General features: G+C 41.6%; 6 protein-coding genes across 8 annotated transcripts; 1 reads left to right on the top strand and 5 right to left on the bottom strand.

The window, feature by feature from the left end:
• Positions 1-844: 844 nt before the first annotated feature.
• Positions 845-4,816, bottom strand: LOC130690932 (DNA-directed RNA polymerase II subunit RPB2). Its single transcript, XM_057513805.2, has 5 exons — positions 4,731-4,816; positions 3,182-4,667; positions 2,575-3,121; positions 2,045-2,506; positions 845-1,979 (listed from the first exon to the last, which is right to left on the bottom strand). The coding sequence occupies exons 1-5, from the start codon at positions 4,747-4,749 to the stop codon at positions 969-971; spliced, it is 3,525 nt and encodes a 1,174-aa protein (XP_057369788.1). The 5' UTR covers positions 4,750-4,816; the 3' UTR covers positions 845-968.
• A 288-nt stretch (positions 4,817-5,104) lies between these two features.
• On the bottom strand, positions 5,105-5,650 carry LOC130690947 (kappaPI-stichotoxin-Shd2a-like). Its single transcript, XM_057513827.1, has 2 exons — positions 5,525-5,650; positions 5,105-5,418 (listed from the first exon to the last, which is right to left on the bottom strand). Exons 1-2 carry the CDS (start codon positions 5,580-5,582, stop codon positions 5,120-5,122), a joined length of 357 nt encoding a protein of 118 aa, XP_057369810.1. The 5' UTR covers positions 5,583-5,650; the 3' UTR covers positions 5,105-5,119.
• Positions 5,651-6,111: 461 nt separating this feature from the next.
• On the bottom strand, positions 6,112-6,900 carry LOC130690948 (boophilin-H2-like). Its single transcript, XM_057513828.2, has 2 exons — positions 6,677-6,900; positions 6,112-6,577 (listed from the first exon to the last, which is right to left on the bottom strand). The coding sequence occupies exons 1-2, from the start codon at positions 6,732-6,734 to the stop codon at positions 6,306-6,308; spliced, it is 330 nt and encodes a 109-aa protein (XP_057369811.1). The 5' UTR covers positions 6,735-6,900; the 3' UTR covers positions 6,112-6,305.
• A 4,207-nt stretch (positions 6,901-11,107) lies between these two features.
• On the bottom strand, positions 11,108-12,879 carry LOC130690939 (cilia- and flagella-associated protein 157-like). Its single transcript, XM_057513812.1, has 8 exons — positions 12,647-12,879; positions 12,410-12,578; positions 12,246-12,348; positions 12,032-12,185; positions 11,849-11,972; positions 11,651-11,794; positions 11,309-11,590; positions 11,108-11,244 (listed from the first exon to the last, which is right to left on the bottom strand). Exons 1-8 carry the CDS (start codon positions 12,877-12,879, stop codon positions 11,173-11,175), a joined length of 1,281 nt encoding a protein of 426 aa, XP_057369795.1. The 3' UTR covers positions 11,108-11,172.
• A 76-nt stretch (positions 12,880-12,955) lies between these two features.
• On the bottom strand, positions 12,956-22,529 carry LOC130690929 (ral GTPase-activating protein subunit alpha-1-like). 3 transcript variants are annotated; one of them, XM_057513800.2, is made up of 32 exons: positions 21,899-22,529; positions 21,731-21,841; positions 21,500-21,671; positions 21,311-21,435; positions 21,124-21,239; positions 20,919-21,063; positions 20,554-20,800; positions 20,316-20,484; positions 20,158-20,253; positions 19,933-20,093; positions 19,637-19,871; positions 19,067-19,580; positions 18,715-18,864; positions 18,264-18,655; positions 18,104-18,202; positions 17,883-18,038; positions 17,696-17,827; positions 17,510-17,635; positions 17,278-17,445; positions 17,017-17,061; positions 16,632-16,742; positions 16,133-16,570; positions 15,814-16,068; positions 15,284-15,756; positions 15,034-15,208; positions 14,846-14,974; positions 14,626-14,781; positions 14,407-14,565; positions 14,221-14,348; positions 14,017-14,153; positions 13,804-13,956; positions 12,956-13,745 (listed from the first exon to the last, which is right to left on the bottom strand). In XM_057513800.2, exons 1-32 carry the CDS (start codon positions 22,002-22,004, stop codon positions 13,618-13,620), a joined length of 5,907 nt encoding a protein of 1,968 aa, XP_057369783.1. In that variant the 5' UTR covers positions 22,005-22,529; the 3' UTR covers positions 12,956-13,617. The 3 variants fall into 3 exon arrangements, with proteins under 3 accessions (XP_057369783.1, XP_057369781.2, XP_059353475.1); XM_057513798.2 differs by having other exon boundaries at positions 17,017-17,058; XM_059497492.1 differs by lacking the exon at positions 17,017-17,061.
• Positions 22,530-23,164: 635 nt separating this feature from the next.
• On the top strand, positions 23,165-27,357 carry LOC130690936 (apoptosis-resistant E3 ubiquitin protein ligase 1-like). Its single transcript, XM_059497323.1, has 14 exons — positions 23,165-23,376; positions 23,438-23,593; positions 23,673-23,745; positions 23,832-24,028; positions 24,092-24,354; positions 24,425-25,222; positions 25,285-25,426; positions 25,491-25,612; positions 25,670-25,745; positions 25,807-26,015; positions 26,077-26,286; positions 26,345-26,533; positions 26,599-26,861; positions 26,929-27,357. The coding sequence occupies exons 2-14, from the start codon at positions 23,458-23,460 to the stop codon at positions 27,029-27,031; spliced, it is 2,781 nt and encodes a 926-aa protein (XP_059353306.1). The 5' UTR covers positions 23,165-23,376; positions 23,438-23,457; the 3' UTR covers positions 27,032-27,357.
• Positions 27,358-27,368: the final 11 nt, after the last annotated feature.

Below are 27,368 nucleotides of genomic sequence, written 5' to 3'. Positions count from 1 at the left end.
CCGGCGTCGCTCGCGCACACATCCATCCACGCACTTTAATCGTGTAGACTCTTTATCAACAATTTACTGGACAATTCACTGGAACAAAGGGAAAAAAAAAAAAAAAAGAAATTTCAATCAACAAAAGCGGAAGAGCCAGTACACACAAACCCACCATCCAACACATGCGAGAGCAAACGTTTTTTTAGAGGCGTTGAGAATGAAACATTGGCATTCCGAAAGTTTGTTTCTCCAGAAGAAAAAAAAAAAAAAAAGGAAAAGCCAATAGGTTTTTTAAGTTTTCGGCGGGGCTTACGCGTCGGTCGTCACGTCCTCCACGGACGACTCCTGTTCGGTATTCACGACATTTGTATTTTTAATGCTCTCTCACACTCGCTGCTTTTACGCCCTCCTCCCCTCTACACTCAAAAAACAAAGCAAACACAAAGGAAAATTTGGTTAAATCCCATCCAAAAAATCAGAAATTGAACGAATCGCTCTTTTTGGCTGCGCTTTACGCAACCGTTTTGCATATTGATAAATAGAGGGGCGGAAAAAAACGGTCGACTGATCACGAAGCAAACAAGATTTAAGGTTTGGGTTCCAAGAATGTTTAGGCGGAAACACAAAGTCACTTACCGTTAACTCGACGGATCGATATTTGGCCGGCACGAGTGCGCACCGGGGCCATTATTATTTTCCGCTCCTTTTTGCAATCATACGATGATGGCGGAATTCTTTCGGCACATTCCTCCCATACCTCCGCAGATATCTAAAGAAAAGAAAAAAAAAAAGAAAGAAATTAATCAATGCATAAAAAAGGGCAAAAATTGATTGAACCAAATCGATAAACGAGAAATGCCACTTTCACTGCATCTATCGATTTTATTCGGTAAATTCGAGTCGATAATTATCAAAACCGACAGGCGATAGGGAGAAATACATCAATCATAGGGTACCCAGAGAGAAAGAGGGGTTTAATGAGGCATTCAAGTGACCATCAAACGGGGAGCAATGTTCATCGACATCAGTTCCTGGAACAGGAGTTTGGCCGCGTAAGGAAGCCGCACTTGGGATATTTGCGTCTTGTTCTTGCAGCCCTTGCACTCGAACGTGTTGTTGCGCAAATTGGCCACGGCGATGATGCCGCACAGGTTGCAGACGTGGATCCGGTACGGGTCAGAGACTTCAAAGAGACGCTCGCGCAGAAACTGGGCCGCACCGTGAGCGATCTGACAATCGCGCTCCATCTCACCGAAACGCAAACCGCCGTCACGGGCGCGACCTTCCATCGGCTGGCGGACGAGGATCTGGACCGGACCGCGGGCTCGAGAGTGAATCTTGTCGTCCACCATGTGCTTCAAACGCTGGTAATAAGTCGGGCCGAGAAAGACCTGGGCGTTCAACTTGCGGCCCGTGTGCCCGTTGTAGAGGACCTCGTTGCCTCTCAGGTGGTAGCCGTACTCTTGCAAGAGGTTCGAAATCTTCTGGACGTTGACGGCGTCGTTGAACGGAGTCGCGTCGCCGATTTCGCCCTTGTTCGACGAGACTTTGCCCTGGAGGCATTCAATCAAGTGACCGATCGTCATACGAGACGGAATGGCGTGCGGGTTGATGATAATGTCCGGCGTCAGACCCTCGCAGGTGAAGGGCATGTCTTCTTGGCGGTACTGGATCCCGCACGTACCTTTCTGGCCGTGGCGCGAGGCGAACTTGTCGCCGATCTGCGGGATGCGCACCGAGCGGACGCGGATCTTGCAAAACTTGTTGCCTTCAGAGTTCAACGTCAACATCACTTGGTCGACGATGCCCGTCTCGGAATGGCGGAGGAAAGTCGAGGCGTCTCGTTTCGAAAACTTTTTCGTCGTACTCTCCAGGTCGTCGTCGTTCTCCGGCAACGTGATCGTCTTGCCGATGACCACGTCATCGCCAGAGACTCGAAGTCCCGGAGCGATGATGCCGTCATCGTCCAGCTTCTCGTAAATAGCGTTCCTCATGCCCTATTAAAACGATGGAAAATATTAAATTTTAATAAACGCAAAAAATAAATGATGTGCAATGTCACCTGGCAATGATCTCTGAATGGCTTTTCAAACGTTTCTTCTTGATCGGCCGATCGTTTCGACTCCTGATCTTTATAAGATCGGAAAAAGACGGAGCGGAAGAAGCCGCGGTCGACGGCCGAAGCGTTCATGATGACGGAATCTTCCTGGTTGTAACCAGTGTAACTGAGAATGGCCACAACAGAATTGATGCCGGCCGGCAACTCTCGGAAGCGAAGGTACTCCATGGATCGGGTCGTGACCAGAGGTTTCTGCGGGTACTGGAGCACGTGGGCCAGCGTGTCCATCCGGACGTGGAAATTAGTGATGTAGACTCCCATGGCTTGCTTACCCATGGCGCTCTGGTAAGTGTTACGAGGCGACTGGTTGTGATCGGGGAAGGGAATAATGGAGGCGCAGACGCCCAAAATCATGGCCGGATGAATTTCGCAATGAGTGTACGTCGTACAATAAGCATCTTTGCCCTAGAAATTAAACGAGATTATGCTTAACGAGTGCTCGAACACTTGAACAACTAAAACCCTTTTAATACCTGACGTAAATCTTCGGGCGACATGGCAATCATGGCCGTCTCCTCTTCCAAAGTGTCGATGTACTCGACGACGCCCGTCGCCACCAATTCCTGCCAGCTAAAGTTAATGTACTCGCGCTGTTTCAACATGTCGACGTGGCGCTTCTTCAGCAACAGCTTGCAGTTCTCGACGATCAGGAGCGGACGACAGATACGGCCGGCGTCAGTGTAAATGCGGATCTCGCGATCTTGAATGTCGCGCACCATCGACACTTCAGAGACGATAATGTCCATTTGACGACGCAGTTTACGCAGAGTGGCCATCAGCTGCTCCGGATCTCGATGGATGCCAACCCAACAGCCGTTGACGAAGATTTTGGTGGCATCGGCAATGGCCGACGGGGCAATTTCCTCCAAATTTTCCATCGACCACTCTTCCAAAAACTCGAGGATGGGCGACGGCTGAGAACCGACGGAAATGTAGGCCATCAGAGCCAAATTCTTCACCAGGCCGACGGCGGCTCCTTCGGGTGTCTCGGCCGGGCAGACCATGCCCCACAGCGTATTGCTAAGCGGAAAATTGTAATTAAAATCATTCCTGGTTAATAGATTCAAGGAGAACACTTACTGCAACTGACGAGGTTTGGCGAGTTTGCCGTCACGACCGATGGGCGAATTGACGCGACGTAAATGCGACAAGGTAGAAGCGAACGTGAGCCGATTCAACACCTGAGAGACGCCGGCACGGGCTTGATGAGCCTTTTTCTGGTCGCCCCAATTGCCCGTGGCCAGCGAATAACGAAGGCCGTCGGTAATGATGCGCGTCTTGATGGCCAGCTCCAAGTTGAAATCCTTCCCTCGGTCGATAAACTTCTGCGCGTACATTCGAACTTCTTTCATCAAAGTTTTGAAAAGGGCTCGGAAGAGGAAGGCCATCAACGGGCCGGCCAGATCCAAGCGTTTATTGCCGTAATGATCTCGATCGTCCAACTCGCGACGTCCCAACGCAGCCAGCAGCAGACGGTGAACCATGTAGCCGAGGAAATAGGCTTTCTTCGTCTCGCAAAAGTCAGAGACGCCGACGTGAGGCAACATTTCCTTCTGGAGGATTTCACGGGCGTACTTGATACGTTTCTCTTTCGTCACACCGGGCCGGGCACCGCGAGCTCCAATAAAGTTCAGGGCGACATTCTGCTCCTGGATGACGAAAGCTTCATCTAGCGATGGTTTCACCATTTCCATCATTTCGGGATCTTCGAAATCGTAAATGATGTGCTCGAGGATATCGCGATCGGCAACGAAACCCAAAGCACGGAAAACAATCATGATGGGGATTTCCTGTTTGATGTAGGGCAAAATGGCGATGATACGTTGGCCGATGGCAGATTTCTTGATTCCCTGACCACCGCGAGCCAACATGTTGACGTACAATGTAGACGTCGGTCGAGACGAGTGCTCCAGGCAAGAACGGATTTCCGTCTTGTAAGCAAACTTGCCGTCTTTCATGCTGAAGACGTAAACAGTGTTGGTGGCCATCTTCTCTTGGGCAATCAGCACTTTTTCCGAACCGTTGATGATGAAGTAGCCACCAGGATCGAGCGGGCATTCATTGAGCTCGCATAAATCACGATCGTTCATCCCGTTCAAAAGGCAGTAAGTCGATCTCAACATGATTGGAATTTTGCCAATGAACGTCTTTTGGTGCTGGGTTTCAACCTGTTCTTCACCCTCTTTGTGTACCGTTTTTGTGATGTCCACGTACAACGGGGCAGAGTATGTGAGGTTCCTGAGCCTGGCTTCGTTGGGCATCATAGCTGTCGGGGCACCATCTTTTTCCCAATGGGTGGGTTTGGAGAGGTAAATCTGTTCAAACTTGAGCACGTAGCGAGGTGGGTTTTCCACCTCCCCAGAAGAGTGCTGTGCTTCTGCTTGGAGGTCGATTGCGGGGGAATCCTCCACAATCCTCTGTACTGACATTTGAATAAACTCATCAAAGGAATCGAGTTGCTGCCGCACGAGACCTTTCTCGTCGAAATATGCGTTGATAACAATCCAACAGGCTTCCTGCCAGAGCTCAGAGGAGATTTCCTCGGCATCCTCATCATCGATGGGATCTTAAGTAAAAATATGCATAAAGACACGTAATTTAGGTGAAAAATTTATCTAGTCTTATTTACCTTCATCCTGATCGTACATAATGACAATATATGACTGTAATCAAGAAGAAAAGAGAAAAGTGTGTTTTAAAACGGCTGCAAAGTGATTCGTTTGACTTCGCAGCCGACTTGTTGTCTGAATGAAAACCGGAGAAAGACGCAAATGCGACGTTGCCAGAAAAGTTCAATTAAACTTTTTCGCAGTAGAAAAATACCAATTTCTAATCTAAATTTTTTTTAAATTCTTGTTGTTTTTTGCAATCAGACGCAGTTTATTCAAAAAGATGAAAGCCACTTTAACTAAATTGCACCAAATGGCAAACAATTTTCTAATGTAACAGCAAAAAGTTAAATATTAATGGCTTAACAAAACAACGCGTTTGGAAAATAACAACTGGGACAAAATCAAATCATTTTTTTCCAAAGGTGAAGTACTTGTAGGTGGGCTGGTAATCATAGTAGTCTTCGGCACTCTCATAGCTGTCGAAATTGTCATAGTCGCAAAGCCTCTCGCAGGCGTTTTCGGAGTTGAAAAGATTTTTAGAGCCACCACATCCAGAGTACAGGATTTTTTCGCAGTCCCTGGTCCTTGGATCGTAGTACCATTTAAGCGAGAAGTTATTACAACGCACCGTTGGATTGATTGGGGCCAATAGGCAAACCGGATTAATCGGTACCGGTTCTTGCACGAACAGAGGAAGTGAACCTTCTGTGAATTCAATCGTGAAAAATGGCAGATTTAATGATTGCACGCGTTAATTATACGAATCAACGTTAACCTTCCGCATTTGTGTAAATGCTAAATGTTTACTTACGAGGAGCCGCTGAAGCAAAGGCAATGAGACAAAGCAATAAAACGTAAACGTTCGACATTGTCGGTTGAGTTGTGCGAACTAGAGTGGGGAGAAATTTGACGTTCGTCGACCTTTTGCCGCGTTCAAGTGAACAAGGAAGCAGTTGGATGGCCCGTATTTATAGTGATACGGAAAATGGCTCATGCACTTGCATCAGATAGCGACAAAAAAAGTAGATGATAACCACTTGTAACTGGGATGGGGTAACTGCTGCATCATTCACCGCCCTCCTTCCAACGGAAAATGTTGTCCTGCAGGCAAGGGAATCAACAAATCCCGCAAACTATACCAAAAAAAAATTGCATATCACTATCCGGTTTACAGTTCATTCCCCGGGCGTGTTGCTTTACTCGTTTTCTTTTGTTTTTGTTTAGTAAAATTCAGAAATCTATTGCGCAATTGCCGTGCATCAACGATAGTATTCACCTGAACTGGAAATGGAATAATCTATGCACGTACATATTCATCGGAATTATGATAATTTCCAATGTTATTTTTCGTTGTTGAATAATTAGATGCGACTGAATAATTCGAGAACAAATTTGGAATAGTTTTTAAAAACAAAATTCGTGTATGTATTCTAATGAAAACAGTGAGCTAAGCGGATTACATTGAGGCTATAACAGACTGGTTGCTACAATGTCAACAAATATGAGCTGGCGATAAGCCATTATTAAAATTAATTGAAATTAAATTCCTCGAAACAGGTAACAATTACATGCACATTGAGAAAAGACATTGCTTATTTTCCAAGAACAAATTCAGCGCTTTCGGCGCTCTCGAAGCTGTTCAAACGATCATGGACGTGCTCGCAGCGGACCTCGCAAGCAAATTCGCTTTCAAAGACGTTCGCAGAGCCTCCGCATCCGGAATAGACAAAGTCTTCGCAGTCACCATCGACAGCGTCAAAGTACCACCTGACGGAGAAGTTGTTGCAATTCTTGGTGGGGTCCGCAATGGGAGGCAGGAGGCAAACGGGGTCCAACTTGAGGGCTCGCACTTGCGGTGCCGGCTCTGTTGAAAACGACAGTTGCAATTCATTTAATTGGCAGTTGAAATCAAAGGAAAAAACGTGATGGCAATTAGAATTCTATTTTTTTTTTTTTAACTTACGAGGGACAGCCATGGCGAGGGCGACGAGGCAAAGCATGACGATACAAGTCTTGGACATTTTGTATTGTTGGGTGTAGGCGAGTAGACAGAGCAAAGTGGTTGTATCGTTTGCAATTTCTGTGTTTCAACTGAGGAAGAAGAGCCGATCGGCCGGTCTTTATAGGTCCGCTGACACGCTGGCTACACCTATTTCATTAACTGCCAAATTCCAGATGACCTCGCAAAGTCATCCTTGGGAAAAAGACAAAAAAAAATCGGACTTGCTTATAGTAAAAAAAAAAAAAACACAACTCGTCTAGAAGGAAAAGAAGACTCAGATCGAATGGGAAGATGCGTACCAGGATAAAAACTGGTTTGCCGCATCGCTGAATTTTTCAACATCTCCGATTTACGAGAAAACAGGTAGCGCCTTTTGTTTTCTATAGCCTCCGGTATAACCATTTTCTAAATGGGAAAAAAAAAAATCATCTCGTACGTTGCGGAATTATTTCAAGTCAAGTGCGCGCTCCACAGGATATTACATAGTAATCCAAGCGCGCGTTTAAAATATTATTTTCAACAGTTCCGAAAATTAAATGTTCTATGTTACTCAGCTTAAAGTTGTTTATCCTGTTTTTTTTGGCACAGAGAAATGTGCTTATTGTTAATTTGAAAAATAATAGTTGAAATGGAGAGCGCAACGAACGATTTGTAATTTGAAAGCTAGAATTTAAGTTATATGCCAAATTCAGCAGAATGGCTGTATGTATCCTTAAGTAGAGTACATACGACGCAGTAAGATGAAAAGGGGCATAAATCCTTATATAGAGCAAATATATGTAGGTTTCCAAAATGCGTCTTCAAAAACCTTACAGCTTTTAGCGTGAAAACAGGTTCCAGTGCCTAAATTCCCGAATCAGATTGCCTGTCTAGCCTGCGGAATTCGGCAGAAAATCCGGCCCAAACCAAACGCTTTTACATGTTGCAATATTCAATTTCATGCCTTCGTCGTGCAATAAAAGAAAATTATTTTTGTCCTTTTTAATGCACAGTTGTTTTATCCTTGGATAACGTTCGGTTTTTTAGTTTTGGCTATTTCGGTTACAGATGTTGACATTGCTCCTATTAACGCAACGGTTGATTTCCTAAGTTCAGATATTGCAGTCTTTCAAGGAAAAATGATTGCCATTTAATTACCTTAGTTTATTGAGACCTTGATTCATTTGTAGTAATTTCCTGTAGTAAATTAACGATGTAGTCTGCAAGATGGAATTAGCCAAGAATGAAACCGTACAGGGTAAAAAAATGAAATTCGTTCATTTTTTTTTTTTTAAGGAACCGCTTTTGAATTGCAGATTAAAAACTTGTTTCTCGGCCGTTTTTCGTGCCGAAAAAAAGGGCCTTGAAAAATAAAAACGAAAAACTTGGCGAAGAAGAGAAACGCCCCATCAGACTCGGGGTCAATATCCTGCAAAGACCTAGCAGCTAAAAAAAAATCTCAATGCACGACTCATCCTGCAATGATTAATGATGCTAGATAGCCAATAGAAACAAGCGATTCAAACCATAGTACAAAAAGGGTTTTAAGTTGATTGCAATTAAGATAGTATTAATGTTGAAACAATACTTGAAAATGAGGACAGAACGAGTTCTTCACCTGACCCGTGTGTCGCGCATGTGTCAAATGTTTGTCAAGGTCTATTGTTCTCATCCTTGATTTTAGAAAACCACACCCTTGTTTATTTGATTGCACTTAATAGATATAACTTGTTATTTATTTATGCTCGTCGCACCTTTAAAGGCGATTTACAAGTCCAGTGAAGCATCGCATTTCCTTAAGAGTCTATGAATTTTATAGATGCATACAGTTCTGTATAGAACACACCTAGTTGCATGTGTTTCATTAAATCAAATTGATTTGAAAAATAATCTTTATTTCAACACTGCGATGGAAAATCAAAGTTATTTCATGTATATAAATATATGCCAGAACATGATCAAATTTAAACAAGTCGATAGAGACATGAAAATGAAGGCAGTTTGATTTTGTTATGTAACGTAAAAGAAGTACTAAACATTCGTTTAACTCTGACACGTTTGACTGCATTCGCCGAAAGAGCGAAAGTTGTTGCCGTTCTCCCCGCAGCCGCTGTAGATGAAAGACTGGCAGGATCTGCTCGATGGGTTGTAGTAGTAGCGCTGAAAAAGTCCCCGACATAATCCTTTTTCCATTGGCTGGTAACAGCCAGCAGCACGACTCACTCGGTTCTCTGTGACAAACGAACGTGAAATTAATACCATAAAATAAATGACGGACATTAAAACGGTCTGATGTATCAGCAACTTACGTGGAGCGGCAGAAACGAAGGTGAGGCACATGCAGGTAAGGACGACGAGCAAAAGTAATCGAATGGCCATCATTTTGTGGTTCTGGCTTGTTGTTCCTGTGTTCAGTAATCGACTGGAAGTGGTTCGAATGCCGGTGGTTTATAAAGGCAACTTGACGCCCGGTGTTTCATTGACCCGCGTTTGCTATGTTTTATTATTCACTTTCCAAGTGGAGAAAGTGACGGGGGGCGACGATAAAAAAACTTGAACGTAGTTCGATAAACTGTTGGCTAGCAAAAAAGCGGCACGCGTGCAATCACGTTTGTATCGTGCAACAGGAAAGCCAAATTTGGGAATTCCAATCTCTTGCTTCCAGAAACTCTCTATAAAGACATTCGACGTCGAATTTCTGTTTTCAAAATCGATATTCAAATGGTTCATCAGCACTTGCGAATTAGAAGTGGGTTTTTCTTTGTGTGTCACTTGCATTTCTTGGTAGCAGAACGGCACGTGATTTACGTATGGAAAACGTGACGTACCGCACGTTCGTGAACATTACCTATCGCTTGGCGAGGTTATTCGCCTCAACGTTGTTCCAGATCTCAATTTGGAACAGAGAAAATTTCTCTTTTTCTGCGAAAAACCCATCGTATAATCAACGCAGGGTAAACCAGGATTTGTAATCACATCATTGTGTTCGCAGGCTTTATATTTAGTGAGAGATTCCAACATTTTCTTTCGCATTAGAAAGCTAAAGTATGATGCTGCGTACGGGATCTCCCCGAATCGTTATAGATATAAACTTTCAGTAGCATTTGCACATAAAAAAAACTTGAAATAATAGCTCCGTTTATGGAATTTTTAATGGCGGTTGAACCTGCGTGATTTTTCAAGGACGCTTAATTTGAACTAAAGTTGATTATATATCAGTGGTGAAGATGATCACGATGCCTTGTAGCAAAACAAAGTGGCGACAAGCTATTAGAATTTCCAAGGTTGAATCAACAGGTTTTTGGACTCTAACCACACCTTAAATTTTTTGTTGAAATCAATTCTCTTGAAAATTCGTGGGATGCGCAGTTGTTTTCCGTTTGTGTGGCTCTTTCCCAGTATCGATTTCAATGCCATCCAAATTTGGATGACACGTGCTTTGAAATTTAAAACTCGTGCAGTTTATCCCCGCTGCAAACATCTGCTACTAGCCGGTAACTATCCGTGAATACTACAATGCTCCAATTATGGCAATTAACAAGCCTGTTACGTTGTAGGACTCGACAAAGATCATGCGTATGCGAGTGCAGTTAAGATAAACTGTTATGTCATCGAGTCCTGTTTATTTGTCACCTAAACGAAACATTTCAACAACGTTAGCTAGGCTATATTTTTTTTAGATATTTAAATCTCATAATAATGCTTGATCGAATGAAGTGCAGTTAAAGCGAAATGTATCCGACATTAAGCCCGACTTTTTAAGCCCGACTTTTCGTTTAAAAAATGTAGATAAAAATTTTTACTTGAAATTCTATAAAACTTACTTGCACTAACCAAAACTGAACGCTAATTCAGGAAAAAGTATTCGTTTTCCCGTTTGTGGCGCGGTTTGTAGGTAATCAAAGTGGTTTCACCACAGTCATTTTTGAATTTGAATAACTCAGGAACCACAAGTGCTACAAGAAAATGATGTCTATTATCGTGATCCTTGATTAATTGTGTGTATACGTCATGTTTAGTTATAATAATATCAGGGTTTTTGAAAAAAATAAAATAATATAGAAAAAGTCGGGCTTATTTTGCCGGGCTGATTTTGTCGGGCTTATTTGTTAGGGTAAAGTATTAAGTAAAAAATCAAATCAAGCTCAAAATTGGCAAAACACGTTTAATGGAAACATCAGCCGAAAGATAAAAAAATAAATTAGTCTTGTCGTGCAAGCGTATTATCTGTTCGCTGTGCAAAATCAATGACCATGATTCTGTTGTAAATTGCAACATTTATTCGACATCAATTAAAGGTAGGATAAAAATGTCATGATTTACATCGACCGAAAAGAATATTCCCACGATGGTAAAAACATTTCAATTTTGTAAAATTAAAAATACAATTGGGATGGAACGAATACGGAAAGCAATCTGACCGCCAATAATGATATGCAAAACTAATGCACAGCAAGTACGTACCAATATTCAAACCATTAAGAACCGAAATCCTCGTTAATAAAGTCAATTACTTGGTTCATTGCTGCTGTTAAATCATCTTTGTCGGCCTATATCACATTCAAACATAAAAAAGAATTTATATTCTATCAGAAATAAATGGCAATCAATTACCTCCAAAACTGCGGCCATAATTCGTTTTGCCGATTGGATGCCTTGCGAAAGAATGTCACATTTCTTCTTGTTTTTGGAGAGCCAATCTCGAGCCTTTTCGCTGGCGTGGCTCAACTCGGTTATCGTTTCCTTCTGTCTGGAACGCTCTTCTTCCAGTTGGCTCAATCGTCTCTGTAAATCTTCATTCTCGGCGCAAAGTTCGTTCACCTTTTTCTCTAATTCTTCGCATTGGACGATTTTCCTTTGAGCCAGCCCTTCAATATTCACCTGCGTCTTTCGCTTCTGCAAAAACAACTACATTTTTAAAATTGCATTTAAAATATGATCTTTCAATAACCTTACACTTTTCTCAGCTGCCAACTGTTTAGCTGCCTCTTCGTGTTTGCTTTCTGTCCGGCTAAGCAACGCTTTCAGCCCTTGATTTTGATATCTAGCCGTTGCCAGTTGTGATTCGATCGTTACTACTTTGCTTCCTAAAACAGCCACCTGTCGGAATTGATAGGTGATAATCACGAATTTTCTCTTAATGAACAGGTATACTTGACGCAATAGCATAGTGTTCTCTTCCAGTGCTCTACGTGATGTTTCCGTTAGTTTCGTCATGGCTTTCTTCTCCATGTCCTTGGCAATTTCTTTGATGGCCTTCGCATGCTCCTCTTTCATCCTACGTAATAACCGAATAATTGTCAAATATTTATGAAAATGTTGGGAGTATAATCAAACGTTTCGATCCGCAACACTGTCTGCCGTTCCATACGTTCCAAGTGAACGGGTAATTCTTCATCTTTCTTTTTCAGGTTGTCGTGTGCCTCTTTGATTTGATTTTCAAAGAGATCTTTCTGAATTCGAAATTCTTCTAGAGACGTCAGTTTCCCCTCTATCGATTGAAGCGATAAATCAGTGCCTTTTTTTTTATTGAATATTTGATTCGACTCACGTAATAATTTGATTTCACTAGTCAGTCGCTGTTCCATGTTGCCGTACGTTCGATTGGAAACTTCTAACTGACGTTCATAATCTTCGCTTTCTTTCTCGCGGGCCTTTCCAAAATGAAACTCGTTAAAACTTGTGAAAAAGGTAATAAACATTCAGATGTAACACCATTTGTAATCCTTTAAGTCTCTCCTTAAGTTCGGTACATTGGTCGTCTCGAGCTTGCAACTTACGATGCAAATATTGGATGATGTCCTCATTGTCCGAACGTAATTTATCGAGAACATCTGTGGCCGCTACAGTTTCCTTCTCAAACTTTTGCCGTTCATCGAGAGCTCTGCCTCCATCACACGAATAATTTCAAAAATAAATGAGGCAATGAACGTTTAAAAAAAATGAAATCACCTTGCTAATTTCTCCTCGAGATCCCGAATTCGAATGTTGAACCATTCCCTATCGACTTCGCTGAGGTGATTCGAAGGTACGTCACTCTTGGCTGTGTCGTCTACCTGATTCTTTTCGTGACCTGAACTGCTACCTTTCGTGTTGCCTCTGGCGCCGGGAAATCTCTGCTGTGCAGTTCTCGACGAACGTGTTGAAGCTGCTGAAAGATCATTTCGTTTGGAAACGCTCGGCATGACACTTTGAAAATGGCAATTTGTCTACAAGGAATAAAACCTATGACCAACGATAGTAGCCAAACGATGATGCAAATAACGATCAAACACATGTTCCCATGGCGATAAAGTCACGGGTTTGTTGTTTATTAAAGGCAAACAATAAGAAAAACAACACATAGAAATGGTTTTTTCTTTATATAAATATGGGCAAAAAACACCAAAAAAACAAGTGAGCAGTGGAAGAAAAGAAAATTCGAAATGTGGTAAAGAGAAAAAGAAAGGCGGATCGAAGTAGCTGAGACGAAAGTACTGTATAAAGAAATGCGCGTGCACGTAACGACACACGGTGGTAACAATAAGGGAAGAACGAGAGGTAGCTGGATTGATTACTTAACACTACGAGACATTCCACGCCTTAAACTAAGAACAAAAAAAAAAAAGGTACAAAACAAAAAATCAAACGAAGCAAGTGTCACGAATTTTGACAAGTGTCTTTTTCCTTTGAGCTTGTGATCTGCGATATACTTGTCGTGTGAAGCGAGCTCGCGATACACTTGATTGCACGTCCATTCTTTTTTTTTTAATTCAATGTCCTTAAATCCTACCGTTTTCTATTTCTTAAGTTATGAAAGACGTGAACTGGGGAACGTTGAAGCTTTTGAAAAATTGCATAATATGTAAAGTACAATCTAGTTCGTCGAAATGTGTGTGGAATGTCGAATCACCGTCAATCAAGACACTTTTGTTTTCGTTTCTTCAACAATCTGGGTTACCGAAACCCGATATCTTACGTGATGTATGTTTGAATGACAGCCGTTTATTCGCTTTGGGTGACGCGTAATGCGGTTCCTCGATGTCGACAGACAAACCGGCGCTTTCCAATCCTTTGAAAACAATCAGAAATTATTAAACAGTTCAACAATAGGCCACAAGTTAAGCAACCTCTTTGTTTATTTTCTTGGCCAGGGTTTTGACGGAAGAGGGATGTCGCAAATCCATACGAAGTATCAGACGAGAACGTAACATGGCCTCCCGAACTAGATGGAGGTCCTGATGGAGGATTCCCTGGCATTTCCATGTTATTGAAAAATGAACCTTCGCGCAAATATAAGAAATAATGTCATCCAAAACGTTTCATTTTGCATTTTCATGTACCTGACAAGTTACCGGACGATCCAGTTGTAGGCATAGGTATACCTGGGCAGCAAAGTTGTACACAAAAATCCTCGAACGTCGTTGGTTCTTGAAGGTTTTGTGTAATCGTTTCCAACGCCTTGTATCTTTCTTCGTAACTAAGCGTAAAAAATGTAACGTTAAGAACTCAAGAGTTTTAGAAAATTGAAGTTAAAGATAATTTACAAAGTATGGAAGTAGGGGATGGTGGATCGCGTCGCCCTAGATGCGTTTAGAGCAGTAGCACGTACCAACCCAGGAAGCACACGTTTGTCTATTATGCTCTCGTTGAAGAGTGGACCTACGAACGGGACCTGAAACATAAATCACATATAATTGTTGAATTTGCATGCGATTTAGTTTTTTACTGACGTCTGGTTTGCGTGTAATCTGGATGCGGAATAGTTGATTCGGCAGTGGATAGATGGTGATGAGAACATCGCAAAACTCTGTTGGTATAATGCCTCGGCGGTAATCACGCGAATGTTCCGACCATACAATATGGACTTCGTCGTTACCCAAGTGGCGGGTCTATATAACGAAAATGAGACTTGTAATCAACGGCTTCCTATGCCTCGTAAAACCACGTACTTTTTGAAGGAGAGCGTCTTGATTGTGTGAAGGCATTCTAGTCGATACATGAAAAATAACTTCAGTGAAAGATGTGGCAAAATAAGGAGCTGTTTCGCCTGTGGATCGGTTGCGCTGCAAACCGCCAAGAAAGCCTGTATGCGTTTCCAATTCAACCTAAACCGCAATCGAAAAGGCCATTCACACGTTGTTTTTTTTTTTGTTTGCTTTAAGGACTAACCTCCCACGCAAGACCAGCAACAAAATCTTCGAACGCCTGGCTTCCACCGGAATTTGTAAGAATTGAGTTTTTGTCCTCCTGGCCGGCACCTACATAAATGACGGCAATCTTGTGCGTTTCTCGGCATTTCTACATACATCCCCAACGTCTATTATCATTCATGAATGATTTGATAAATGAAATTGTACCTGGCTATCGAGATTTTTTAACTCACGAAGAAGTTTATCACATTTCTTTAAGAGTTGGACTTGTCCTCTTTTATCCCATGATGTTAAACCAAGCTGGGAAAAGAGCATCCGACTAAACTGGAAAGGGGATTGTGGATCTTCCGGTATAGGCTCTTCAACCGGGCGCCCTCTCATCCTAAAAATGAACACACACACAAGGTCCAATAAATTTCATTGTCATCATATTAGGCTAAAAGCGATGTTTCCCTACCACTGTTCATTTGAATGCTTTTGGTAGAAATCAAGCTCGATGTGTTTTTGATGGAGTAGCGCATTTAGCGCTTCCTCCTCTTGCTCGGGTAACATGGTCGGTGGAGGAGGAGGTGGCGTAGTCAACGTGTCTGCTTGCCTTCCGGCTGGAATACATTCAGGACTTGTATGTCCAATAAACAGCAAAAGGTCTTCAAGGTTGTCCATGTCTTCGGCAGTATCCTCCCATTTGGGCATGGAATTGGGAGGTCGATGACGCACTGAAAGTCTCGGAGGAGATGGCTGGATGATGGCTCCATCTCCACCGATGAATGAAGATATCATTAACTCTTCGCGTTGATAAGGACGTGCGGTAAAAAATGGCGGTAGAGGCGGTTTAGTTAAACGTGTCAATGTTGAATCATCTTTGAGCGAATACAATATCGACGAATCCCAGCAGAATTTGCCACCGAGGTTTCTCAAAATGATTCGCACCTGGATGAAGGTGATTTGATAAACTTAAGCGATAGAATATGGGGGGAAATAATTTACCTGAGAATGGGCCGTTCGAAGACCGGACATTGCGCTCCCCCGAGTGGCTTCTAACGTGGGGAGTTCCACCAACGACATCAATGTATCCTTGTTCAACATGAAGAACTGGACAGATGGAGAATGAAAGAGTTCCGCTGAGAGCTCATCGCCTTGAAAATGTGGCAAGTCGTCATGTTCGCAGACCATGGAACTCAATCGGGCAGCACCGATTCCCATTGGAAAGTGTCCGATATGATTGATCAAATGATCCATCACCTAGCCATTAAAGAAATTCAATTAATTTACTCGCCACTTGTTTTCCATACGAAATTTCACGAACCATTCGAGCAGCTAATCGAACTGCACGAATATTTGCTTCATTCTCTCCAGGAGAAGGGACTGTCTTGGCATTGGTTGATCTCTGGTTGTACCCGTCCTTGGTCGGACTAGAAAGCGGAGACTGAGACGGGCTAAGCGTTGATAGATGCTCCCCTACATTATCAATGCTCGGGTCTGCAACACCAATGTCCAGCGGGCGATTTTCCACTACATGCCCTCCACCACCAACATTGCTTCCAGTGGCAACTGATTTCAAGACGCGAAAAACCGTTTCCAATAAAGATGGTGATTTCGGCTGGACAAGGGGTTTCAGCAAGGATTCCGCCGGTACTCGCATGCACCACTCTCCCAGGCAAATGGACAAGGATAACAACAATCGTTTTGTCTGATCATTGCAGCCTTGATTCGCCGTTAGTGCAGACAACGTGTGAGACAAATCCTAACAAGTTAAAAATGAAATTAGTTAATTTCGAAATGATTTTTGTATAACGTCTTTTTACTTCAATAATAGCACGTGGAACATCCGGATATTGCTCGAGAAGATAATCCGCATGGTCACAGAGAAGAAGAAGCATATCACACGCCACTTGTCCTATAAGCCGATTTTTAAACTACAAAAGGATAAAGATTAGCAATTAAACTTTTAGCTGTGAAATCTTTCAACTGTTGATAACATTGGCCATTGGCCGTGTTTGGAGAAGGTTAATAGCAGCTTACTAATGTTAGCTGTTATTATGTGAATCAAGTTACGTGATACAAGCAGAACTAATTTAGAATGGCTAAGAAAACAAAAAAAATGAATCAATTTGCCAAACGAATTGGGTATGTGTTCTTAAAAATTAAGATTTGAGGATTAGAGGCTTATATGAAAAATAATTAACGAACCTCCGAATTTGAGGAGGATTTTGGTTGGGTGGCGGGTATGCACTGCTGCGCATATACGGCGACGGACAAATACACACACATAGGTGGGCAAGGATACGAAACAAAACAAAAGTCATCAATCAAAGCCAAAAGGCGACAAACACAATGAGTCAAGCATTAATCTGCGTAGCAAAAAGCAAGCTAAATTGTGAAATAAAAATAGGTGCAAACAAAGCACCTGTGGGACGAAAATTAGAATTAAGTGCCAATGATTTTCATTACCTTGAGCACAGCTAAAAGGACGGCAATAGCCTCCTTAACTTTAGCGTGTTTTGTGCCATGAGCCAATTGGCAGTAAATATACACAGCCAAACTGGATATGGCCACGCACCGGCCTACGCTTGTGGCTTCGCGTTTAGCCGATTTCAGTACCAAAGCCACGACGTGTTCCTGTTATTATAAAAAAATATTTACAATATAAGAAATAAAAGCTGGATATATGAGCTTTCTATACTTTGATGTCGTTACAGTGGACAAGGTTGTACTCGTTGGGTATTGGTTGAAGCACCGGTAAATCAGGAAGAGTCTCTGGGAAGAAGAGCAACGAGCCAACTAACGAAATAGCCTCAACACGCGAGCTCTGGATAAAGAAATGTCTCACTTTAATTAATAGAGAGGCGTAAGATAATTTAACATTTACCCCTTTAAGGTCGTTGTTAGAAATGATGGTGTTTGCGGCATGAAGAAAATCCAACATTAGCAACGAATAACCGGGTAATTGAAGTGAAAAGAAGCGCGCTCCACAGAATTTGAGAACTGTATTAATGGCATCCTGCGAACAGAAATGTCATGTCATCAATAATAAAAAATAAAAAAAAACTGTTTACCTGATCTTGACCAACGAGCGCATGATGGATAGCCCGATAAAAGAGCAACAGTTGATTCCGTGGAAGAGGAATATCATGAGTCCGGGCTACTATTGTGCAAAGTAGACGTAGTGCCAACGTCTTGCCCTTATGGTAGGAGGATGGTAATGCCAGCGCCTGAATTTTTTCCAGAAAAAAAGTAGAATCCAATCGAGGTATGAACCAAATGTTATGAGACGCACCTTTTGACACCATGGCACAAGAATTAAGACGGGTGGAACGAAAGTGGGAAGAGGCGGCGTAGACACATTGTCAAGGCTGACACCTTGATTTTGGCGAATCTAAAACAAGAATCGATGTCACATCCCTCCCAATGAATCATAAATATATTAAAATGATTACCTTAATTAGTATACACCCCAATTCCACCAAATAATCAAAGATAGCTGCATGAATTTGAGGGTTGCGGACTTCGTTGGGATCGCCTAAAGCTCCAAGCATTCGACGCCACATGACAACGGCCACATCTGGAAGCCAGCCTTTGGCCTTTCCGCCAAACATGACCGATCGATTGTGAGACGCGTCTCCATCAACACCATCTAATCGTAAAAAACTAAATAAATTACTCACGCTTTTTACAGAAGCTTTAATGAACTTGCCAAATCCTTGATCCAAACCCATGACATCAATTTGCATTGGCGAATCTTTGAAAGAATTCGTTTCGACTCCACTGGAAGGTGAAGGTGAACGAGATTCAGTTTCAGAATCTGAATACCGGCCACTTTCATCAAATCCTATAAAATAACCAATGAAATTAATTGAATTTAATTAGGTTAAAGATTTTATTTTTCACCTTTTAAATGCTTAATTGAATTCATTGAGCGAGAACGCTTTCGAAGAAACTGTTTTCTAGGTTGGAGAGGACGTCGTAAAAGTTGTGCCGTTGATAGAGTTTCTGAGGTCAGCATGCGCGTGATTTTATTTTCCACGGACGATGGCAAGGCTGAAAATTTAAATAATAAAAAATAAGGAACAAATATGACATTTTGTCGGTTGCTCTCGGCCCAAAATGTTTTACATCTTGAGAACAATTCGGAAGCTTCAACACTATGTTGTAGGTGGCTATATGTCACGGGTAGGTAATGGCTTGGCACTACACCGTTCGTCAAGCACCAATGCGCATTAATAGTTTTGAATTGGCTTACATGGAACTGCGATGTGATCGTAGCGTTTGCACCGGTTTCGTGTTCCACCAACACGATGTTTGCGCGCGAAATTGCCCTCGCTGCGACTTCGCTCGACTTTTGCAGTGCGAGGAATATTCCACATGTCTGCAGTTTTTAACGAGGTGTCGCCCGAGCTGCTATGTCGAGTACGCTGTTGATGAGCAAAGTGGCCGGGAGTCATGACGGAACTTCGTGATCTAACGGATCCACTTGCCGATCGTGTCTCTTCTTGTGCTGCATTACCAGAATGATGCCCAGTTGCATCGACGTTTGTGGTGGGTGGCGAAGACACTGGGGTTGTTGCTGGAGTATTCACTTGCCCGCTCCGGGGCACAATGTTTTGAGGAAACGGCCCTAAGCCAGAGAGTAATTCGACACGGCCAGCTCTTCTTTTCTTGGCTTTCTGTTCACTTAGACGATCCAGCGGAAGGTCACTTAGATCCAAGTGGTACAAGTTCTTCGCCAACACTCTTGTAAGAATATCCATCGTTTTCTGAATAACAACAAATAAATATGGTAAAGTCTTAATTAATTGGTTTAATTATTTACCGCCCATTCACGAATAAGTTCTTCCCAAACAGTGAGTCCTGAAAGAGTCTGGACGAACTGATCCCAGAGATCTACCGTAATAATGACATTAAGGTTGGCGCGTATCCAGGTAACAATGAGCGTCTGGAACAATGCCGGGGCTAGGCGATTGCCTAGTGTATCTTCTTTTTTGTCAGGTACTTTGTTGCCAAGTACTTGTGAGGTGACCTGTAGCAGAACGAGAAGCAACTGCTCCCTGGAAACAGCAAATGAATTAATTTTCTCTTCATAATAGCTGAACAAGAGATAAGATTTACCAAGTTTTTTGTTCCATTGGAGAGTTCATAACCATATAACGGTATATGTTCAAAACCCTTTTGCATATATCCACCTGCTCTTCCAGGAAAACCAAAGACCCCTGAGGTACCCAACTCATAAACACACTAGCCACTTGCGTAATGAAAATTTGCAAGGCATTCTGAAACAGAAAAATCATAGATACTATTTAATATCCGTATCAAAACAACTAGCGAATTTCATACTTGCATCCCAGCATAAACATGTGTTTGTTCTCTTGAAACATTACGTTTCGGTCCTGAATCTTCTATCGGCTCACACATGAAAGGAGGAGCATCAACCTATACAAAGAACCATTGCGTCAAAATTATTCAAATGAGAAGAAAAAAGGTACAATTAAAACCTTTCTGTGGATCCAATCCCGATACAAAGACAGAATTTTTCGGATGCTTGGAGACTGTTGTAAAGGCAATAAAAATGCCTGCCGATACAGCTCCACCACAAGATTAACGTTCTCTCGAGAACCAAAGAGTACATCTTGGACAACTGTTACTTCGTTTCGGTGTTGTTCGCTGATTTTGGCATAGGGAAAAAGTCTAATATTAAAATCTGTGTTTACAAACTAAACAAAGCAAATCTACCTCATGTATGATGGAGCCTCCTTTTCTGATATTTGACTGTAGAATGAGGAGTCCATGGCCGGAGAGCCAAGATGCTGTGGAAGAAATGCGGCACAAGTTGCGAAGGGAGTATCCTGATGGTGGGTAGAATGTGGGACATGGGTGAGATTAGCTAACCACTTTAACACGACCACTCGGCAGGAAATAAAAGGCTGTTTGGAATTGCTGCTTGGATCATGCGGACCAAGACGCCGAAGATTCGTTATGTCTGAAAAACAAAAACATAAAAATAAGTAAATAAATATATAATGTATTTTTTATAAAAACATAAATCAATTTAATTAAAAAATAATCATTTCTGCGTGATGAGCGATACACCAACGCACCTAAATCAGGCCGGTAGACGTTGGTCCGATCCGAAATTTCCGGGAATATATGTGGAAGGTAGTAGGTCTGAAATTTTTGAAGCAGAAAGGAGAAACAACGCTGTGGCCGGCCTAAATGTTTATCTCTCCATTCGATCCGCATCACCTAGAAAAACATGATGGCTTTTCTTTATACGGTTTCCTTATAAGAGAGACGAAGATTTACCTGGGTAATCATAAACTCCATCAACGAGTCCAAATAAAATCTGCAAGAATCGTCTATCCCTTTTTCACCGGCCTGTGGTGGAATGAGTGGTAAAAGCTCTGTCGCAATTGCAACGCCTATTTTCGTTATTTACAAAAGGTTAATAAATTTGATTTGGCTATAAATTTAAGACACTGAAAGTACTCACTTGGTGCACCGTTGGGATATGAGTAAGCAGGCTGGTGAGGAAATCCTGGAACTAAGCAGGCAAACATGGAATGAATGCCACCATCTGCTTGCTCTCCCAAGATTTGATACCACAAAATAAACAATCTACACAAAAATCAGAAACTTGTAAAAAAAAATTCAGAGTCAGATAAATTATTGATAACAATACTTCATCGAATCTTTCCGGAGTTTCGTATTGTTGGCTGGATGCAAAAGACGCTTGAATAAGCGAGTCAGGGCATGTTTTTGCCATCTTTTCTGAAGGAGCTCGGGGAGAAGCAACAAAATCTTTTCAAGCAAGACTAGTACTGCATCCAGCTCTTCTCTTTGTACTCTGTGGCCTAATGCAAAGACTTTATTGAGAGGAAACTGAAATTTAAACCATCTGAAGGAAGCTTACTTTTTTGCTTTAGGGTTGATTCAGTTGTACTAAAAGAATCATAAAAAATATGGAAAACTGGACTGTAGTATGTTTCAAGCAGCGACTTTGCATCATTTGGTTCAGCATGATCTAGTTAAGGAAGGTCAACTTAGTTTATGTGGGACTTGTATAAATATAAAGTTTTACCCAAAACAATTTTTAGATGCCTAAACCTTGTAGGAATGTCACGTTTCCCATCCAAAAATTTTTGGGTAGATTTCTTGACATCTATGCTTGCCTTTTTACTGAACATCTTCTTTTGTGGAGTTCAGTGTGATCCAGAATCATGAAGAACACAAGCACCAAATATTGAAGAGGTTTCTTGCCATTAGATGACAGACGCTGATAACTTAAGGCCAGAAAAGAAGCTTATTCATTTTGCTGGATTATGAGGCACATGGACAAAAACCAAATTGTTAAACCAGCCAGACAGCTAATAGCAAACTGAAAATACATGGCAATAAATATGCATCAATAATGAGATAATAACGACAAGAAATAGCCACACCTCGCATTTCAAGTTCATTGCGGTTCTAACGAACGCAGCAGACTATTACTGCTGTTTGGACGATAACGGTAGACAACAGTCTAAGGAAGCAAATACGCACGTTCACGTCACAAAAATTGCACTCAAGAATTTCCAGTGACTTTCTCTTAATGTAACTGTTGCAAATAATACAATTCGAGTTGTGATTGCTTCAATAACAATCAGATGGGCTTCGGACAATTCGGACCTTCGGGGTAGGACCATCACATGAAAACACTGACAGACTTGGCAATGTTGCACTGGATAGTGTTCACGACTCACAAACTTTGCGGAAGCTCACCTTAGGAATTTAAAAACCTTTCCCTGAACAAGAGTAATCGGTACCAACCGCGAAAGAGGCCAAACTTATGACTTTTCCTCATGACAGATATTTAAACGTCTTGTTACATTGCTTTGGGGTTAAGAAATATTTTTTGAGATTATTGAAGCCATAAGTGGCTTGAAATTCGTCTCTCTCCTTCGTTCAGCTACCACGATTACATTTAACGGTTTATCAAATATTTTTCAATCTGAAATTTAATTTATAATTACATCTAAAGCAGGACCAATGAAAAATGTTTTAAACATGTGTTTTCGTCCCAGCATTTATTCTTTCAAAGAAAGGCCCTGATTGGGAATTGCAGCAAGTAGAGCTACGAGTAGTTCCGGCTTTCTTTGGCATCTACTTAACAAGTCATTATCCGCTTGCTAAGCTACAAACAAAACGCGAAAATATTATAAAATCTCAGGCGTTTACGTGACAAAAATTTTTACTGCCTTTAGCAGAACATTAGATGATGCCGTTATGTGGTTTTGCCTAAGTGAAGCCAGAGAGGCCGTCTCCTAGCGGATTCGCGTTGAACTAAAGTTGACAACAAATAAAAAATTTCTTTGTCGTCTGGATGTTCTAAATCTGAAGTACAACAAGTGACTTGATTTGATTCCTGAAATTATCATTCCGTTCTAGTTATTTTTATACTTCTGCATCAGTCTTCTCCAAATAGACATTCTTAATTATTCAACATTTGCACTTGTGTACCGCTGTCCAACGTTAGTGAATGTAGCGAATTCCTTACGGTCGTACACAAGTGTGACGAATGTTCAAGGTTTGAAAGAACATGGAGAGTGGAGAAAAGTTTTTCATTGCATGAAATCATTAGCTTGATAAAAGAGTAATAATATGCCGGTCGACTATCGTTGCATTGGCTGGTGGATATTAGTGACGTACGTAGTTGGAGTGATTGTCTATTTTGGAGCAAACAAGAACACAAGAAATAACCTCGATAACCTATTTTTTAAATGTTCTGAAAACCAAGGTAACACATTGCTGTAGTGAAAGTATTCTCTTATTATGCCATCTAGATGACTAATATTTTTATAATCTCATCGGTTAAGGGACCAATAAGGAAGAAACAAATGTTCTTTGTATATGGCTACAAGATTCAAAACTTCTTGATCTTGCTGGGAGGTAAATTTTTATAGTATTTTATTGTCTTTCTTGAATTCATTTTTTGGTTCTGTCCTATCAATATTATTCTTATTATTTATGGTTAGATTGCCAGAATTGGGAGTGAAAAACTTAGAAGATGTCTACAGATTAGAGGATCTCAAAATTCAAACTCTTCTCGGCCCTGACGATGCAAAGCGATGGCTGTTGGCTCGGAATACTCTTCCCGTAGATATAAACAAATTACCGGAGCTAAAAGAAAAAGTTCTGATAGGATCTGCGCAACAAGCAGCTTGGAAATGGGGTACAAATTTAGGCATACTTTGATCATCCAAAACTACTATACATCTTTTGATTTCGAAAATAGTGAAAGATGTCGCAGTGGTTCTACTTATCCTATGGGGCGTGAGCCGTTTGGCCATAAGCTGTGGTGTGACTCGTGCTTTTTGCCCAATCGCTTTGAACGGAACGTTCTTTCATGGAATAATCGACTTTTTCATCGATGCAGATATCAGACAAACTTTCTTGCAGTGGCTTAGTGGAAACAGGGCACTGGCCAAGAATGCTCGAATCGTTTTCAATTGGGATGAGCCTCTGATGGTTGGGAACACAGTTTCCTTTACCGTTGAGGTACAATTTTATTGAATTAATATCTGCTTCTGCAAATAATTGTTGATAAAAAAATAACCTTGATCAACAGTTTTTCCAACGCTGGAGTAGAAGGCCATATCCAGTCAGCGACGCTGATTCTATACGTATCAACATCAGGCAGGGAGCCAACAAAGTTGCTGCTGCAGTACAGATTGGGGGTTCGTTGGCAACTGATGTCAATTTGGTCAAAGCAACATTTACTGTTCGCAGAGCTGGACAATATCATATTGATGTGAATTTGGGATCTATTCCCATCCGTGGCAGTCCATTCGTCAAACATGTCCGACCAGGATCACCTGATCCCTCGAAAACTACCCTTGTTCGTCCGACATCTATGGTGGTGTGCACTGCTGGATCTCCTCACCAGTTATTGCTAGAACCTCGCGATGAATATGGCAACTATTGCTCTTGGAATCATGATGCTCCGGAACAACAAAAAGCGCTAGACGCTTTTTCGTGTGAAGCGTATTCGATCACCTCATCAGATGTAGTGCGGCCCCTTGTTCAATGGCTCTGGGTAGAGTTAATGCATCGGCTCATCATCAATGTTACTTTCAACGAAGAAGGCATTTACGGAATCCGCCTTAAGCTGGACAATAATGTGATTAATAAAGGAGAATTCAATATGATAGCGCTGTCGACAAGTGAAGCCATTCAAGTCGAGAAGGCTCTCGGAGCAAGAACCGCCACGTATGAAACGAAATTGCTGTCCATCAACGGAGAAAAATGGACCAAGAACAAGAAGGTCTTTTGTGCCGTTTTACCAAAACAAATCGCCTTAAAAGAATATATTCTTGGAATCATTCCAAAACGATTGGCCACCTTTCGCTTATGCCCAGCAACGAAGGTATTGAATTATCATGTTTGGCTGAGTGACTAAAGCTATTTCACCCTTTTTTTTTCGTTAAGGTCACATTTCTTAAAAGCACCAATAAACAGGAGTTTCCTGTGCTGACTATTGAAGACGGAGCACAGTTTGTCGTGGAACTGTCCAGCAAAGAAGCTCATCTAATGGCTGCATCCTTTGCCCATTATCTGTTGAAAAATATCGGTCAATTTACCTACTACTAATGTGAAATTGGATTTTTGGAATGCTAATTTATTCTCTTTTGTAGGTGGTTCGGAAACCTTTACAGACAAGCAAGGTTTCTTTTATCAAGAAATTCGAAAATTTCATCAAAAAAAGCCTCATGAGAAATTGCTACTCCGCGTCGAAAGGGACAAGATCTTGGAATCGGTGCGTTGTTATCATTTGCCTTTAATTCAAACCGCGAGTAATTAAACTCTTTTGCAGTCGATGAGACTGACCAAGTCGTTCAGTACAACCGACTGGTGCAGAAACTTTGAAATTAGTTTCATCGGTGAACAAGGTGAAAATACCATACGATTTACGTCTTATATTTTAATTCTACCTTTTATTTCTCCCATTAGGGCTTGACTGGGGAGGATTGCGCCGTGAATGGATCGAACTGTTATGTGTTGCCATATTCGATCGAAGACAGAGCGGTATGTTTACCACTTTTTCTGACGATGGTCAGGCCTTAGTTCATCCCAATCCAACGATACCCGCTTCGTGTAAGCTAAAGCACTACGAATTTGCCGGCAAACTGGTCGGTAAATGCCTCTATGAGTCGTCCCTGGTAATGTAGAATCAAAGCATCAATCAGATCTATACTTATTGTAAATCTGTTTTTGATTAAGGGTGCGGCGTATCGCCAGCTTATTAAAGCGCGTTTTACCCGTTCGTTTCTTGCCCAATTGATAGGCCTTCGTATCAATTACAAATATTTCGAGCATGACGACCCGCCTTTTTTCCTATCAAAAATTAAATACATCGAAGAGAACGACGTTACGGATATGGAACTTGTTTTCGCTGAAGAAGAGTATGATGAACAAGGAAAACTATTACGGGTATCTTGGTTTTGATTTTCTTCCGGCCTCTTTCTTTAAGAATTTCTCTTTTTTTAAGACCGTGGAACTGATCCCAGGCGGTGCAAGGATACCCGTAGGCAACGCCAACAAACATCGATACCTTGATGCTCTAGCGCAGCATCGGTTAGTAAATTCCGTCAGAGATCAAGTGGATGCGTTTACCCGGGGATTGTCTGAACTGGTGCCAGATAACCTCCTCAGCATTTTCGATGAGAACGAGCTTGAGGTATCACTAAAATTGAAACTATTTACATCACTGGATGTTCATTAATGGATTATTGTACACGTTAGCTGCTAGTTTGCGGCACAAGTGATTATAGCGTTGCCGAAATGAAGGCACACCATGCAGCTATTGGTTCTTCCCCTGAATTCCAGAAAGTCCTTTGTTGGTTTTGGACGGCGGTCACTAATTTTGGGACAGAGGAAATGTCACGATTGCTTCAGTTTACCACGGGATCTTCGCAGCTACCTCCTGGTGGATTGGCGGAACTCTCACCCAAACTTCAAATCGCAGCTTCACCTTGTTTTGGAACTCTTCCAACTGCTCATACATGGTAAAATTTCACTTACTCAATAGTTTTCGAATTATAATGTGACACCTTTTTTTTTCTAACAATTTAGTTTCAATCAGCTATGTTTGCCTGACTACGAGAACTACGAACAATTCGAAAAAGCATTGTTGATAGCTATAAACGAAGGAAGCGAAGGATTCGGTTTAGTTTAATTATTTGTTAAACATTCAGTTAGTCGAGCAGCAAGAACTATCCAGTTCTCATTTTGTTACTCAGTTTTCGTCCAAAGCAGTGTGTACTTACATTAACCAAAAATTTCAACCCATCTACAGGGCATTATTGCATGTATACTGTTTATCTTTCGTTATGAAACATCAGTTAAATTGTTGTCATTGTTCTAATGTTTCGGTTGATTTATGAAATTTTTTCTAACCATGCACAGTTATATCCCCACCAATAGCAATTCATTCCCATGCCAAGCATACTGTACTATTATGGTTGAAAGAAATTTACCATCAATACACAAATTCTCCATTTATTTATCTTTGA

This window comes from Daphnia carinata, chromosome 1 (genome assembly GCF_022539665.2).
Source record: "Daphnia carinata strain CSIRO-1 chromosome 1, CSIRO_AGI_Dcar_HiC_V3, whole genome shotgun sequence".
Classification (NCBI taxonomy): Eukaryota; Metazoa; Arthropoda; class Branchiopoda; order Diplostraca; family Daphniidae; genus Daphnia; species Daphnia carinata.
This window is presented reverse-complemented; position numbering and strand designations above follow the sequence as displayed.